Genomic DNA, 16,203 nt, shown 5'->3' on the forward strand with positions numbered 1-16,203 from the left:
AAATAGAATCAATAGAGTCACACTTGTAAGCTGTGTGACTTTGGGCAAGTCACTACACTTCTCTGGGCCTCAGTTACCTCATCTGTAAAATGGGGGTGAAGACTGAGCCTCATGTGGGACAACCTGATTACCCTGTAGCTACCCCAGCGCTTAGAACAGTTCCTCTTCTCCTGCTCCCTTCTACCTCACCCTGACTTGCTCCCTTTGTTCTTCCCCCATCACATATGTATATATCTGTAACATTCAGAGGAAGACCTCACAGTCTTAATCCCCATTTTGCAAATGAGGTCACTGAGGCACAGAGAAGGTAAAGTGACTTGCCTGAGATCAGAGCAGACAAGTGGCAGAGTCAGGATTAGAACCCACGTCTGTCTACTAGGCCATGCTACTTCCCCACAGTTTACACTTTCCATTTTTCCCAAACTCACCTTCTCACTGTGCTTTGTTTCCCACTCATGCTCTCCTGCCTCTGACCTCTGGTTCATGCATTCATTCATTCAATCATATTGAGTGCTTGCTGTGTGCAGAGCACTGTACTAAGCACTTAGGAGAGTACAACAATAGACACATTCCTTGCCCACAATGAGCTTACGGTCTAGAGGGGGGAGACAGGCATTGATATAAATGAATGTTACAGATATATACATATGTGATGGGGGAAGAACAAAGGGAGCAAGTCAGGGTGAGGTAGAAGGGAGCAGGAAAAGAGGAAATGGGCTTCGGGAAGGCCTCTTGGAGGAGTTGTGCCTTCAATAAGGCTTTGAAGACAGGGAGAGTCAGTCTCATAGTTGGATTTGAGTAGGGAGGGTCTTCCAGGCTAGAGGCAGGATGTGGGCGATGGGTTGGTGGCGAGATAGAGGTACAGTGAGAAGATTAATAATAATGATGTTGGTATTTGTTAAGTGCTTACTATGTGCTGAGCACTGTTCTAAGCGCTGGGGGAGATACAGGGTCATCAGGGTGTCCCACGTGAGGCTCACAGTTAATCCCCATTTTACAGATGAAGGAACTGAGGCACAGAGAAGTGAAGTGACTTGCCCAGTCACACAGCTGACAAGGGGCAGAGCTGGGATTCGAACCCATGACCTCTGACTCCCAAGCCCGGGCTCTTTCCACTGAGCCACGCTACTCTAAGATTAGCATTAGAGGAATGAAGTGTGTGGGCCGGGTTTGTAGTAGGAGAGTAGCGAAGTGAGGTAGGAGCGGGCAAGATGATGGACTGCTTTAAAGCCAATGATGAGTTTTTGTTTGATGTGGAGATGGATGGGCAACCACTGGAGTTTTTTGAGTGGGGTGACGTGTCCTGAACATTTTCATAGGAAAATGATCCGGGCAGCAGAGTGATTGTATGAATGTGGTAGCAGTTTGGATGGAGAGGAAATGACGGATTTTAGCAATGTCGTGAAGGATTTAGTGATTGATCGAATATGTGGGTTGAATGAGAGAGAGGAGTCAAGTATACGCCAAGGTTAGGAGGCCTGCCTGGAAGTCCCTCCTCCTCAAAATCTGCCAGACCTCAGTTCTTTCCATCTTCTAATAATAATAATGAAAGCAGTGTAGCTCAGTGGAAAGAGCCTGGGCTTGGGAGTCAGGTCATGGGTTCAAATCCCGCCTCTGCCACTTGGCAGCTGTGTGACTGTGGGCTAGTCACTTAACTTCTCTGTGCCTCAGTTACCTCATCTGTAAAATGGGGATTAAGACTGTGAGCCTCACGTGGGACAACCTGATTACCCTGTATCTACCCCAGCGCTTAGAACAGTGCTCTGCACATTGTAAGTGCTTAAATACCAACATTATTATTTGTTAAGCGCTTACTATGTGCCAGGCACTGTTCTAAACGCTGGGGTAGATAGAAGATAATTGGGATGGGCACAGTCCCTGTCCCATATAGGGCTCACAGTCTTAATCCCCATTTTACAGATGAGGGAACTGAGGCACAGAGAATTGAAATGACTTGCCCAAGGTCACCCAGCAGGCAAGTGGCAGAGTCCCCTGACTCCCAGTCTTCTGCTCTTTCCACTAGGCCTCACTGTCACCTCAGTACTTCAGCACCAAAGAGAAGCAGCATGGCTCAATGGAAGGAGCCCAGGCTTGGGAGTCAGTGTCCGTGGGTTCTATTTCTGGCTCTGCCACTTTGCAGCTGTGTGACTTTGGGCAAGTCACTTACTTCTCTGGGCCTCAGTTACCTCATCTGTAAAATGGGGGTTAAAAGTGTGAGCCCCATGTGGGACAACCTGATTACCCGATATCTACCCCAGCACTTAAAATAGTGCTTGGCACATAGTAGAGCGCTATGTCCAGTAAATACCACTGATTGATCTTGGGCATTTACTGTGTGCAGAGTACTGTACTAAGTACTTCAAAGAGTGCAGTAGATGTAGGAAAAAGGACTCCTGCCCACAAGGAGTTTACAATCCAAAGGGAAATGGACATAAGGTACAGAAAGGTAGAAGAAGAGCCGAGTAGCAAACTATGTAGTTTGTTATGCACAAAAGTGGAACACGTACTGTGTGCTGCACACTGTATTCATTCAATCGTATTCATTCAATCGTATTTATTGAGCGCTATAAGCAGAGCACTGTGCATAGTAGTGCACAGAGAAGCAGCGTGGCTCAGTGGAAAGAGCATGGGCTTTGGAGTCAGAGGTCATGAGTTCGAATCCCAGCTCTGTCACTTGTCAGCTGTGTGACTGTGGGCAAGTCACTTAACTTCTCTGCGCCTCAGTTACCTCATCTGTAAAATGGGGATTAAGACGGTGAGCCCCACGTGGGACAACCTGATTCCCCTGTGTCTACCCCAGCGCTTAGAACAGTGCTCGGCACATAGTAAGCGCTTAACAAATACCAACATTATTATTAGTAAGCGCTTAACAAATCCCATTATTATTATTTATTGCTTCTGCACTCACAGTCTCCTGTTCCACTTTTGTGCATAACAAACTACATAGTTTGCTACTCGGCTCTTCTACCTTTCTGTACCTTATGTCCATTTCCCTTTGGATTGTAAACTCCTTGTGGGCAGGAGTCCTTTTTCCTACATCTACTGCACTCTTTGAAGTACTTAGTACAGTGCTCTGCACACAGTAAATGCCCAAGATCAATCAGTGGTATTTACTGGACACGTACTGTGTGCTGCACACTGTATTCATTCAATCGTATTCATTCATTCATTCATTCAATCGTATTTATTGAGCGCTATGTGCAGAGCACTGGACTAAGTGCTTGGAATGTACAATTTATTGCTATTGTTCTTGTCTGTCCATCTCCCCCGATTAGACTTTAAGCCCGTCAGAGGGCAGGAACTGTCTCTATCTGTTACCGATTTGTACATTCCAAGCACTTAGTACAGTGCTCTGCACATAGTAAGCACTCAATAAATACTATTGAATGAATGAATTAATTAATGAAATTGGGCAACAGATAGAGACAATCCCTGCCCAACAACGGGCTCACAGTCTAAAAGGGGGAGACAGCAAAACAAAACAAGTAGATGGGCATCAATACCATCAGAATAGATAAATAGAATCATAGATATATACACATCATTAATGAAATAAACTAAAAAAATATATATACAAATATACACAAGTGCTGTGGGGAGGGGAAGGGGGTAGAGCAGAGGGAGGGAATAGGGGTAGTACTGATTATAATGACAATGAGAATAATTAGAGTGATAATAATAATGATGTGACTAACTAAAACATTATCAACTATCATAATGATAATAATGGCAATTCATTCAATCGTATTTATTGAATATTTACTGTGAGCAGGTACTAAACGCTTGGGAAAGGATTGCTACTACTCCCGCTGAGGTGTGGCATAGAGAACACAAACACCCAAGTGCCAACGTGCCAAATCAGGCCCCTTTAATCCCACTCTCTCCCCGGAGGGTTCAGCACACGATCGCTGGTCCAGACACAGCCATCAGCGGACGACGTGGTAGGATGAGTGATTGTACTAATGTGGTAGCGGTTTGGATGGAGAGAAAATGGCAGATCTTGGCGATGTTGTGAAGGTGAGACCGGCAGGTTTTGGTGTCGGATTGGATATGTGCGGTGCATGAGAGAGAGGAGGGATGGATGACACCAAAGTTATGGGCTTGTGAGACGAGAAGGATGGTAGTGCCATCCACAGTGATGGGAAAGTCAGGGAGAGGATAGGGCTTGGGAGGGAAGATAAGGAGTTCAGTCTTGGACATGTTGAGTTTTAGGTGGTGGGAGGACATCCAGGTGGAGATGTCCTGGAGGCAGGAGGAGATGTAAGTCTGGAGGGAGGGAGAGAGAACAGGGGAGGAGATATAGATTTGGGTATCATCCACATATAGATGATAGTTGAAGCCTTGGGAGTGAATGAGTTCACCAAGGGAGTGAGTGTAGAAGGAGAATAGAAGGGGACCAAGAACTGACCCTTGAGGAACCCCTACAGTTAGGGGTCGGGAGGGAGAGGAGGACCCCACGAAGGAGACTGAGAATGAAAGGCCAGAGAGATAAAAGGAGAGCCAGGAGAGGACAGTCAGTGAAGCCAAGGTTGGATAGTGTGTTGAGGAGAAGGGGAGGGTCCACAGTGTCGAAGGCAGCCGAGAGGTGGAGAAGGATTAGGATGGAGTAGAAGCCGTTGGATTTTTCAAGAAGGAGGTCATTGGTAAACTTTGAGAGGGCAGTTTCAGTGGAGTGGAGAGGACAGAAGCCAGATTGGAGGAGAAGGGGATGGTCGACTGTCAAAGGCAGATGAGAGGTCGAGGAGGATTAGGATGAAGTAGGAGCTGTTGGGTTTGGGCAAGAAGGAGGATTGCTTCTGTTGTACCCTCCCAAGCACTCAGAAGGAGTCAATAAATATTATCTGCTGATTACATGCAGAGCTCTGAAATTGGTCTTAATAAGCATTCTTCAGTGTTCAGAGGCCAGAGCAGTATATGTCATGCAGATAATCAATCAAAAGTCTTTACTGAGCACCTATTATGTACCTAGCACTGAAAAGTAAAATAGAATTAGTAGATAGGACCCCCACCCTCAAGAAACTTACAGTCCATTGGGGGATACAAAAACTAAAAGGAAGATAAAGGAAGAAGGAAAAGGGGATAGGTACCCGAGTCAGTGCTTAAGTAATAAGGTAAAATATAATAATAATGATGATGGTATTTGTTAAGCACTTACTATGTGCCAAGCACTGTTCTGAGTAGATACAGGGTAATCAGGTTGTCCCTCATGGAGCTCACAGGTTTAATCCCCATTTTACAGATGAGGTAACTGAGGCACAGAGAAGTGAGGTGGCTTGCCCAAGGTCACACAGCAGACGAGCGGCGGAGCCGGGATTAGAACCCACGTCCTCTGACTCCCAAGCCTGTGCTCTTTCCACTAAGCCACGCTGCTTTTATATCCCTAAGTGCTACAATCAGTCAGTCATATTTATTGAGCACTTACTGTGTTCAGAACACTGTACTAAGAGCTTGCGAAAGTAGACTGTAAGCTCACTGGGGACAGGGAATGTATCTGTTTATTGGTATAGTGTACTCTCCCAAGCGCTTAGTTCTGTGCTCCATACACAGTAGGCACTCAATAAATACAACTGACTGACTACAAAATAATGGAGTTGGTAGACACGTTCCCTGCCCCCAACGAGCTTACGGTCTAGAGGGGGAGACAGACATTAATAATAATAAATACATTATGGAGTACAGAAGTGCTGTGGGACTGAGGGAGAGGTGAATGAAGGGAGCAAATCTGAATGCAAGGGAAGGCAGAAGGGAGTGGGAGAAAAGGAAATGAGGGCACAGTCAGGGAAGGCCTCTTGGAGGAGATGTGCTTTCAATAAGGCTTTGAAGGAGGGGAGAGTAGAAAAGGGAGGGTGATCCAGGCTAGAGGCAGGACGCGGGCGAGAGGTAGACGTCGAGACGGACGAGATTGAGGTACAGTGAGTAGGTTGGCATTAGAGGAGCAAAAGGTGCGGTCTAGGTTAGGAGAGCAGTGAGGTAAAGTAGGAGGGGGCAAGGGTGCTTTAAAGGAGGAGGAGGTTGTGAGTACTTGAGTGCTTAAATGGGACATAGGCGTTCCGCTGGCAGTACGGGAAAGAGCCCAGTCCTGGGAGTCAGGAGAGCTGGGTTCTAATCCCTCTCTGCCACATGCCTGCTGGGTGATCTTGGGCAAGTCGCTTCACTTGTTTTGGCTTTTAATGGTATTTGTGAAGCACTTCTTATGTGCCAGGCACTATACCAAGCACTGGGGTAGATACAAGATAATCAGGTTGGACACAGTCCACATCCTAGACGGGGCTCACAGTCTCAATCCCCATTTTACAGATGAGGTAACTGAGGCACCAAGAATCGAAAAGTGACTTGCCCAAGGTAAACCCAGCAGGCAAGTGGAGGAGCTGGGATTAGAATCCAGGTCCTCTGATTCCCAGGCCAGTGATCTTTCCACTGAGAAGCAGCGTGGCTCAGTGGAAAGAGCACGGGCTTGGGCGTCAGAGGTCATGGGTTCAAATCTCAACTCTGCCACTTATCAGCTGTGTGATTGTGGGCAAGTCACTTAACTTCTCTGTGCCTCAGTTCCCTCATCTGTAAAATGGGGATTAAGACTGTGAGCCTCACGTGGGACAACCTGATTACCCTATAACTACACCAGTGCTTAGAACAGTGCTCTGCACATAGTAAGCACTTAACAAATACCAACATTATTATTATTTCTACCAGATCATGCTGCTTCTTCACATCTCCCTGTGCCTGAGTTTTCTCATCTATAATTGGGCAGGGATTGTCTCTATCTGTTGCCGAATTGTACATTCCAAGCGCATAGTCCCGTGCTCTGCACATAGTAAGCACTCAATAAATACGATTGAATGAATCTATAAAATGGGCATAAAATACCTGTTCTCTTTCTCCCTTAGATTGAGTGCCCTTTGTGGAACAGACACTTTGTCTGATTTGCTTCTGTTGTATCTTCCCCAGCATTTGGTGTTTAACAAATACCATTACTGTCATAGAAGCAAGGGAGATTAGAAATTAATCAGGGTAGACCTCCTGGAGATGGGAGATGAGAGCTGTTCCCAGAAAAAGAGCAGCAGGATCCTACGCTAATAATGATAACTGTGGTATTTGTTAAGTGCTTACTATGAGCTAGGCACTGTATTAAGTGCTGGGGTAGATACAAGAGAATCGGGATGGACACAGTTCCTGTCCAGTTTGGGGCTCACAGCCTTAATCCACATTTTACAGATGAGGAAACTGAGGCACAGAGAATAATAATAATAATGTGGTATTTGTTAAGCGCTTACTATGTGCAGAGCACTGTTCTAAGCACTGGGGTAGATACAGGGTAATCAGGTTGTCCCACGTGAGGCTCACAGTTGATCCCCATTATACAGATGAGGGAACTGAGGCACAGAGAAGTTAAGTGACTTGCCCACAGTCACACAGCTGACAAGTGGCAGAGCCGGGATTCGAACTCATGACCTCTGACTCCCAAGCCCGTGCTCTTTCCACTGAGCCACGTTGTTTCTCTGACAGTTAAGTGACTTGACCAAGGTCACGTAGCAGACAAGCGATGGAGTCGGAATTAAAACCCAGGTCCTCTGAATCCCAGGTCGGTATTCTTTCCACTTAGGCTACTCGGCTTCCCAAAGAATGTGCAAAATACTCACTCCCCAGGAAACAGCCATAATCTGAGAGAGGCCCTGTGCCCTTGGGCCTAGCCTGAGCTGTTTTGCCATTCCTAATATGTAGGAGAATTGTATGCCTGCTCGAAAGCTGGACTGTGAAAAAACAGGACACAAAGAACACCGATTCTTTTGAAATGTGGGGTTGGAGAAGGCTTTTGTGACTGCGATGAACTGCCCGAAAAACAAATAAATAGATTTTGGAGCAAATTAAGCCAAAGTGGTCTTTGGAAGGCCAAATGACTAGATTTAGATTAGCATATTTTGGAGACACAGTCAGGAGAACTGATTCTCTGGAGAAGACACTAATGCTAGGAAAAGTCCAGGGAAAACGTGGAAGAGGCAGAACAGCAGCTACAGAAACCATAACAACAGTAATGGAAGAACTGTTAGCTGGATCACAGATTAAGGCAAAAGACAGGACGTTCTGGAGAAAATATATCCATAGAGTCGCTGTGAATCGGAAACGATTCGAGAGCACTTGATAATGATAAAAGGGATGAGGACCCCCGCCCCGCTCAATCTTTGGTGATTTAGGAGCAGACTCAGAAGGAGGAGAATAAAAGGCATTCCAGCCTATAGAAAAGCCACCCCACAGAGGCTGCTGCCATGCACAACACCCACACGTACCTTATTGAGGGCACATATCCTCCAAGAGGCCTTCCTTCCCAAACTAAGCCCCAATTTACCTCATCTCCCCTTCCCTTCTGCATCACGCTGACTTGCTCCCTTTGCTCTCCACTCCCCTGCCCCCATTCCAGACCCACAGCGCTTATGCTTATGGTCGTGGGTTCTAATTCAGGCTCCGCCATTTATCGGCTGTGTAACTTTGGGCAAGTCACTTAACTTCTCTGTGCCTCAGTTACCTCATCTGTAAAATGGGAATTAAGACTGTGAGCCCCACGTGGGACAACCTGATATCTACCCCAGCGCTTAAAACAGTGCTTGGCACATAGTAAGTGCTTAACAAATACCATTATTGTTATTATATATATATCTGTAATTTTATTTATTTGTATCGATGTCTGTCTCCCCGCCCCCCCGTGATCTTGTATGGGCAGGGAATGTCACTGTTTATTGTTGTATTCATTCATTCAATAGTATTTATTGAGCGCTTACTATGTGCAGAGCACTGTACTAAGCGCTTGGAATATACAATTTGGCAACAGATAGAGACAATCCCTGCCCAATGACAGGCTTACAGTCTAATCGGGGGAGAAGGACAAAAACAAGACAACGTAATCACGATAAATAGAATCAAGGGGATGTACACCTCATTAATAAAATAGAGTAATAAAAAATATATACAAATGAGCACAGTGCTGAGGGGAGGGAAAGGAAGGGGGGAGGAGCAGAGGGAAAGGGGGCTTAGTTGAGGGGAGGTGAAGGGGAGAAGGAGGAGGGAGCAGAGGGCGGAGGGGGAGCAGAGAGGGAGCAGAGGGAGCAGAGGGAAAAGGAGAAGCTCAGTCTGGGAAGGCCTCTTGGAGGAGGTGAGCGCTTGGTAGGGCTTTGAAGAGGGGAAGAGAGTTAGTTTGGCGGAGGTGAGGAGGGAGGGCATGCCAGGACAGCGGGAGGACGTGGGCCAGGGGTCGACGGCGGGATAGGTGTGAACGGGGGACCGTGAGGAGGTGAGCGGCAGAGGAGCGGAGTGTGCGGAGTGGGCAGTAGAAAGAGAGGAGGGAGGTGAGGTAGGAGGGGGCAAGGGCATGGAGAGCAGTGAAGCCCAGAGTGAGAAGTTTTTGTTTCATGTGGAGGTTGATAGGCAACCACTGGAGATTTTTAAGAAGGAGAATGACATGCCCAGAGTGTTTCTACAGGAAGATGATCCTGGAAGCAGAATGAAGAATAGACTGGAGTGGGGAGAGACTTGTATGGTACTTTCCCAAGCGTTTAGTACAGTGCTCTCTACACAGTAAACTCTCACTCACGAATGAGTGAATGAACACATCCTTGTCCAGTGGGCCTCTAATAATAATAATAATAATGTTGGTATTTGTTAAGCGCTTACTATGTGCCGAGCACTGTTCTAAGCGCTGGGGTAGACATAGGGGAATCAGGTTGTCCCACGTGGGGCTCACAGTCTTAATCCCCATTTTACAGATGAGGGAACTGAGGCACAGAGAAGTTAAGTGACTTGCCCACAGTCACACAGCCGACAAGTGGCAGAGCTGGGATTCGAACTCATGAGTCCTGACTCCAAAGCCCGTGCTCTTTCCACTGAGCCACACTGCTTCTCTGACCTTGCTGCTGAATCCAAAGGGGGAAACCACAAGGGAACCTCACACAGCTGGAAGTGTTGTAATAATAATAATAATAATAATGATGATGATGGTATTTCTTAAGGGCTTACTATGTGCCGGGCACTGTACTAAGCGCTGTGGTGGATACAAGCAAATCGGGTTGGTCTCTGTCCCTGTCCCCCGTGGGGCTCACAGTCTCAATTTTCATTTATACAGATGAGGTAGCTGAGGTACAGCGAAGTTAAGCGACTTGCCCAAGGTCACACAGCAGACAAGTGGCAGAATCGGAATTAGAATCCGTGACCTTCCGGCTCCCAGGTGTGTGCCCTAGCCACCGCACCATGCTGCTTCTCTTTCCCAAGCGCTTGGTGCAGTGCTCTGCACACAGTAAGTGCTCAATAAATAGGAAGGAAGGAAGGTGAGGAAGGAAGGTAATAATAATGATGGCATTTGTTAAGCCCTTACTATGTGCCAAGCACTGTTCTAAGCACTGGGGTAGATACAAGGTAATCAGGTTATCACACATGGGGCTCACAGTCTTCATCCCCATTTGACAGATGAGGTAACTGAGGCACAGAGAAGTGAAGTGACTTGCCCAAAGTCACACAGCTGACAAGTGGCAGAGCCGAGATTAGAACCCACGACCTCTGACTCCCCAGCCCGTGCTCTTTCCACTAGGCCACGCTGCTTCTCTAAAGGGAAGGGAAGGGAAAGGGAAATAATAAAAATGGCATTTGTTAAGCGCTTACTAAGTGCAAAGCACTGTTCTAAACGCTGGGGAGGATACAAGATGATCAGGCGGTTCCACGTGGGGCTCCCAGTCTTAATCCCCATTTGACAGATGGGGTAACTGAGGCCCAGAGAAGTGAAGCGACTTGTCCAAAGTCACACAGCTGACAAGTGGCTGAGCCGGCATTGGAATCCATGACCTCTGCCCCCCAAGCCCGGGCTCTTTCCACTGAGCCCCGCTGCTTCTCTGAAGGAAAGGGAAGGGAAAGGAAGAGAAAGGAAAGGGAAAGGAAGGGAAGGACCCAACTCCAGAGGCCACAGGCAGCGACTGCCTCAGAGTCCGTCTCTTGGGCTGGTCATGACTCCACCGGGCCTGCAGGTGGCACCAGTGGAGGCCAAACTGTCAAAGTCGGGGGCCGGGGTTGGGGGGGGCGCTCTGGCCGGGAATGGGCTTCTATGGTGGCTGGCTGGGGCGCCACGGACCCGAGGGATGGAGGAGGCCCACCCGACGACGGTGAGCCGGAGGTCGGGCTCCTTTTGGGCGCGGGGGGGGGGCCCTACTCGGCCGGAGATAGCTGGAGACCCGGGAGCTCCCAAAAGTCGGCCGCGGGACGTGACGGAGCGGAGCCTTTACCAGATGAGGAAGTCGTTAACCGGATGGCGGGGGGGGGAGGGGAGGGGCCGAGGAGATGCTGAGGCCATCGTGGTGGCGGTCAGGTTGATCGGTGGCCCTCGGAGAGCGAGCCTGTGCCCGCCCCGGGGCTTCCCGGTTCCGACCGTAGGGGAAGGGAACTTGAAGAGGAAGAGAAACGGGGGAGGGGCGAGAGACGAAACTTTGTCCGAACTCCCGGCCCCCACGGTCGTTGGCCTCGGCCCTTCGTTCTAACTCGCCGCCCAGCGGGGCTCCCTCCGGGGAGAGGAGCTGGGGTAGCGCCTGCCGTTTGGAGAAGAGTTCTGTGGAAGTCTCTGTTGTCGTTGGGCCCGGTGTTCTCCCTACTGGGTGGGACGGGGCCCAGGGGAATACCGGGCGTAGACTCCTGCCCCTCCCTCCCCCGACGCCCGGCCAGGGTTGGAGAGAGGCCGGCTCGGGGGGCGCAGCTGAAAAGCCAAGGGGCTGGAGTGGCCGAGCGGCGGCCAGAAAGGAATGTGCAGAGGGCAGCTGGTTCCAGATCCCGAGGTTCCCGGGGAGGAGATCAGACCGAACCGGCGGCCAGGAATTCTCTGCGGCTGTATTGGGGTGGCCGCGGCCCAGCCGCTTAGCTGGGGCTCCGGACCACCCTGCCAGCCTCATTTCCCCCCTCACGGTTCCAGGGGCCCAGGGGCTGGACTTGGGCTTGGCAGGGGCCGCCCGGCCGATGGAGAGGAGGACGCAACCAGCTGGCCCCTCGCCCCTTCTCCGAGGAGCCCCCCGCTCCCTCTTACTTGGGGAAGCCGCAGATCGGGGGCCCTGGCTTCAGAAATGGGGATTGGGAGTCTGCTGGGCTGCCCGACCATAATCTCAGGCTTTGGGTTGTCACCCCTCCTCTCTCTCATTACCCCCAGCCCCTCCCACGGGGAGCCAGGTTTGCCACAGAATGGACTTGGGGGGGGGGGGGGGGAGGAGGAATGACACAGAAAAGTCCTGAGAGGAAAGGACCCAAATCAAGGTTCTATGAGGCAGGGATGATCGAGCCTTTTGGTACTGGGCCAGCCCCCCCCATCCCCAGCCAGCTCCCTCCCCATAATTGGGGGGGGGGGGGTTCTGAGGGCCCCAGAGGGCAGCCAGTCACTTCCTTCAGAAGTGTGGTCTAGGGGAAAAATCCTGACGGGAAGCCAGGATTCCTGGGTACTAGTCCTCTAGATTGTAAACTCACTGTGGGCAGGGAACGTGTTACCAACTCGGTTGTATCCTACCCTCCCAAGCGCTCAGGCCAGTGCTCTGCACACAGCAAGGGCTCAAATACCATTGATTTCTAATCCTAGCTCTGCCATAGCCTCACTGAGGCTATGACCTGAGGCCAGTCACTTAACCTCTCTGAGCCGATTTCCCCATCTCTGAAATGGGAAGAATGATCCCTGCCATAGAGGTATTGTGAGAATGAAGGAAAAGTCTGTGGAAATCCAAAAGCTTATTACCTAGGCAGGAAGCTCCAGAGGGGAGCCAGACCCGGCCCTGATAACTCTTCCTGAGGACTATTTCAGGAGACACCTGTGCGGGGGCTGGTGCTGAGGCTCCAGAAGCTTCAGGCCGAGCGTTCCGAGGCATTTCAGCTCCTCGACGAGTGAGTACCGGTTTCAGGAGGAGAGTGTGGGCGGGAGGGGTGGGGGACAGATGGACAAGGAGGGAGAACGGGGGGCTACCTCCCTCCTGCCTTTCCTAGAGAAGCAGCCGGAGCTGAGTGACTGGTGGGGCCAGTGGCCGGCAGAGCGGAGTAGCTGGGAGGTCCTGTGCTCCTCCCCCAGCCCCTGAGCCCAACTCCTTCTCGTAGGGGACACCGAGCATACCTGAATAGCGCCCCACACTACGACTTCCCCAGGTATCGGCAGCTGGTGCACGAGGTGACTGAGGCCTTTGCCAGCATCTCCCAGGAAGTTCTGGAGATCCAGGATCAGCTGAGAGGGTCGCAGGGCCGCCCTGACCTCGCTCAGCACCTCACCCTCCTCCAGGACAAAGAGCGGGAGCGACTGGAGCTGGTGAGCACCTGCCCTGCTTTCTGCGGGCCCTCCCACCGACCTGGCATCTGGCTGCCTCATGGCCCGCCCGTCCCCCCGTCCCAGTGGCCCGCTATCAAGTTAGCTCCCGGCCCCCGGCCCCGGCCCCTTTCCTCAGAGCCAGAGGCCTCACGTCTGGCCGGAGGCCCGAGGAGCTCGGGACCCAGGAAAGGTTATGGGGCGGAGGCCTGTTTCCAGGGAGGATGCCCCAGGAGGGTGGGAGGAGGGTGGGTGTTCCAGGGCCAGTTCCGGGCTCAGCTGCTTCCCTCCCTTCCTCCAGACAGCAGCCATGCAGCTGGCCCGGCAGAGGGCCCGGGAGGAGCTGGGGGCCGAGGTTCTCCAGGGGGAGGAGCGAGAGCTCAAGAACAGGTGGGTAGGTGGGTGCTACCCTAAGGGACCAGAGGGAGGGGAAGGTTGGGAGATCGTGTCTGTCCTAGCTAAAGTGTCACCCATCTACCACCTCCTCCCCTGTTCCTTCAGGGCCCCTTCTCACCCTGCCCCATTCCTCTCTGCTCATGCACACTTCCTCCCCCACAGATATTCACACTCGTTCACTCACAGACACACTCACGCACCCGGTTTTTTTTTTAATTAAATAGTTCACACAGTCACGTGCCCTTTTTTCTTTCTTCAATTTCTGAAGATTGCTTTTGCACACTGCCACTCATAAATTCATTCACAGACCCATGCTTACTTTTTTGATTTACAAAATTGCTCACACATTGACACGCGCGCACACACACACATGCACAGATGCATTTGCAAGCGCGTGCGCGCACATACACTCGAAACCGCCCTGCCTCTCTCATTACTGAAGTAGCACGCAGGAGGGGGCGGCCCTCCCCTCCAAGACTCCATCCAAGCACACCTCGAATGCAACCGCCATCTTGAGAGCAGCGTGTCTCTGTGCTGGGAGGTGGGGGCAGGGGGTCGAGGGGAAGAAGGTGTGGGGCGGGGGGGCGGTCATGATTGATTCTCACATCAGCAGAAAGTTAGAAAATGGGACTCGTTTTTCAACTCGGCATCCCGTTGGGGGGAGGGGGAGGGGAGAGTGGGAGATGCCCCAGAGGGGGCGGAGAGTGAGCCTCGTTCCCTTCCTCACATCCCGGCTGGCTCTGGGGTGCCCAGCGGCCCCTCGATGCCTCTTCACTCCCAGCCGGGGGCCGGGATGCCCTCTCGCCGGCCCCCGGGGCCCCCTGCCTAATGAGAGGCTGAAGGAGTCCCAGATGGCGCTGGGAAGGCACGGGGCAAAGCGAGCGCGGATTGTTTAGTGAGATGCCGCCCCACCAAGGCCCGATCAGATTCTCCCCAGCCGAGTGTTTCATAAACAGGACCTCGGAGCTGCACGGTCGGGATAATACGATCCATCTGGATTTTATTTATAGTTTCCATCCGCTCTTGTAGGATAATTAAAACCATGGAGGCAATCAGTGAAATTCTCCAGGACCTCAAGTACGATTCGGAAGAGACTGAGTGATTTTTCCCCCGTGGGAATCGCCGAGGGAGATGGAAAACGCTGGAAGGAGAGAGCCGGCACTGCACGGGCCCTCCAAACCGCCCTCGCATCCCGCGCTCCGCCCTGCCCTCCTCCCCACCCCCGCCGGACACGCCCCTCCCTTCCCTTCCCCAGACTGGAACATCCCAGGGTCACTGCAACCCAGATTACCGGCGGGGGAAACCAGATGATCCCGGGCAAAAACTCTGCCACCCGGATGGGACAGGGCCAGAGTCCCCTAGTTAGGGTGCCTCCCTTCCCCCACCCCCTTCCGCCCCCTTTCTCCTGGTCTCTCTTGGCATTGGTTTCTCCTCGGCGATGCCAGCACATCCCTGGGCCAACCAGCTGCGTGGGGGATGCTGGGGTCTTCTGGGATGCTGCCAGGGGATAGCAATGCCAGTTGGTCAGGGCGGTGCTCCGGGGCAGCAGGGGTAGATGGGGCCAGGCCTTAGACTGGCTAGCAAGAGAGGCAGCGGATGGGACCTGCCAGGGCTCCCGGCTCAACTCAGCCCTTTTTCCCCATCCTCTCCTAGTTCCAGTCTTCTCCGACTTGCAGAGCACCGCTCCGTTAGCCCAGATTCTTTTTGTTTCCAACAATAAAGGGCGTCTTTATTCTCCCCACTGCCTCGTGTCTTTCCCCACGGCCTGGAGGAGAGTACAGTCCACTAAGGTCTCCGGGGAGTATCTGTGGACCGGGCTCTCCCTCCCCGAATGATCTCCACCGCTACCCCTCCACCCCTTGCTGGCCTGGGAGAAGCTTGGGGCCTAGACCCACATCTCTGGGAGCTAAGGGATGCCCGGTCGGTGGGGCCCGGAGCCTGAAAGATGCTTCCCCCTCTCCATCCCTCTTTTCTCCAAGGGAGATATTCAATTACCAATTGCCTCTCTCTCATATTAGCTTTGTGGCTGGGGACTGCCTAAGCCCTAGGGCCAGCATTTGGGTTCGGGAAGGCAAAGCTGCATCTCCAGAGGGGCTACACCCCCTCCTCCCACCCGCCAACCAGCTGTGGATTCTTCTGGGTGGGCCCAGCCCAGCCCAGCTCAACCCACCTCCCCCGGCCCCAGGCACTGCCCTACCCAGCCCGCCAGCCACTCTGCGTCCCACACAGACTCACCAAAAATAACTCGTTTATTTCTAAGAAAATCTTTCCGAGTGGTCAGCTGGGGGCAGCAGGGAGCCCAGAGGGGTCTGGGACACCTTGAAGGGTGGGGGCCTGGGTCCCTCTTGCTCCCTCTCCCTCTCCTCCTGCCCCCCCTCCCCCCTCGGCCCCACCCCAACAACTCATCCCAATCCTGGCTGGGGCTCCCCAGCTGTTCCAATATCAAGCCATCCAAGGTGCCAGATGTACAGCCCCAGGTGGTGGCTGGGCCAGTTGGCTCCGGCAGGCCCCGGCTG

The 16,203-nt window shown here is 51.9% G+C and overlaps 1 protein-coding gene across 3 annotated transcripts; it reads left to right on the top strand.

The window, feature by feature from the left end:
* Positions 1 to 11,044: 11,044 nt before the first annotated feature.
* Positions 11,045 to 15,424, top strand: REX1BD (required for excision 1-B domain containing). 3 transcript variants are annotated; one of them, XM_029051680.1, is made up of 5 exons: positions 11,045 to 11,146; positions 12,803 to 12,882; positions 13,090 to 13,294; positions 13,593 to 13,681; positions 14,717 to 15,424. In XM_029051680.1, the coding sequence occupies exons 1-5, from the start codon at positions 11,078 to 11,080 to the stop codon at positions 14,787 to 14,789; spliced, it is 516 nt and encodes a 171-aa protein (XP_028907513.1). In that variant the 5' UTR covers positions 11,045 to 11,077; the 3' UTR covers positions 14,790 to 15,424. The 3 variants fall into 3 exon arrangements, with proteins under 3 accessions (XP_028907513.1, XP_028907515.1, XP_028907514.1); XM_029051682.1 differs by having other exon boundaries at positions 13,138 to 13,294; XM_029051681.1 differs by having other exon boundaries at positions 11,045 to 11,135.
* The last annotated feature ends 779 nt before the right edge of the window (positions 15,425 to 16,203 follow it).

The sequence above is a fragment of the Ornithorhynchus anatinus genome, chromosome X1 (assembly GCF_004115215.2).
Source record: "Ornithorhynchus anatinus isolate Pmale09 chromosome X1, mOrnAna1.pri.v4, whole genome shotgun sequence".
In the NCBI taxonomy this organism is placed as follows: domain Eukaryota; kingdom Metazoa; phylum Chordata; class Mammalia; order Monotremata; family Ornithorhynchidae; genus Ornithorhynchus; species Ornithorhynchus anatinus.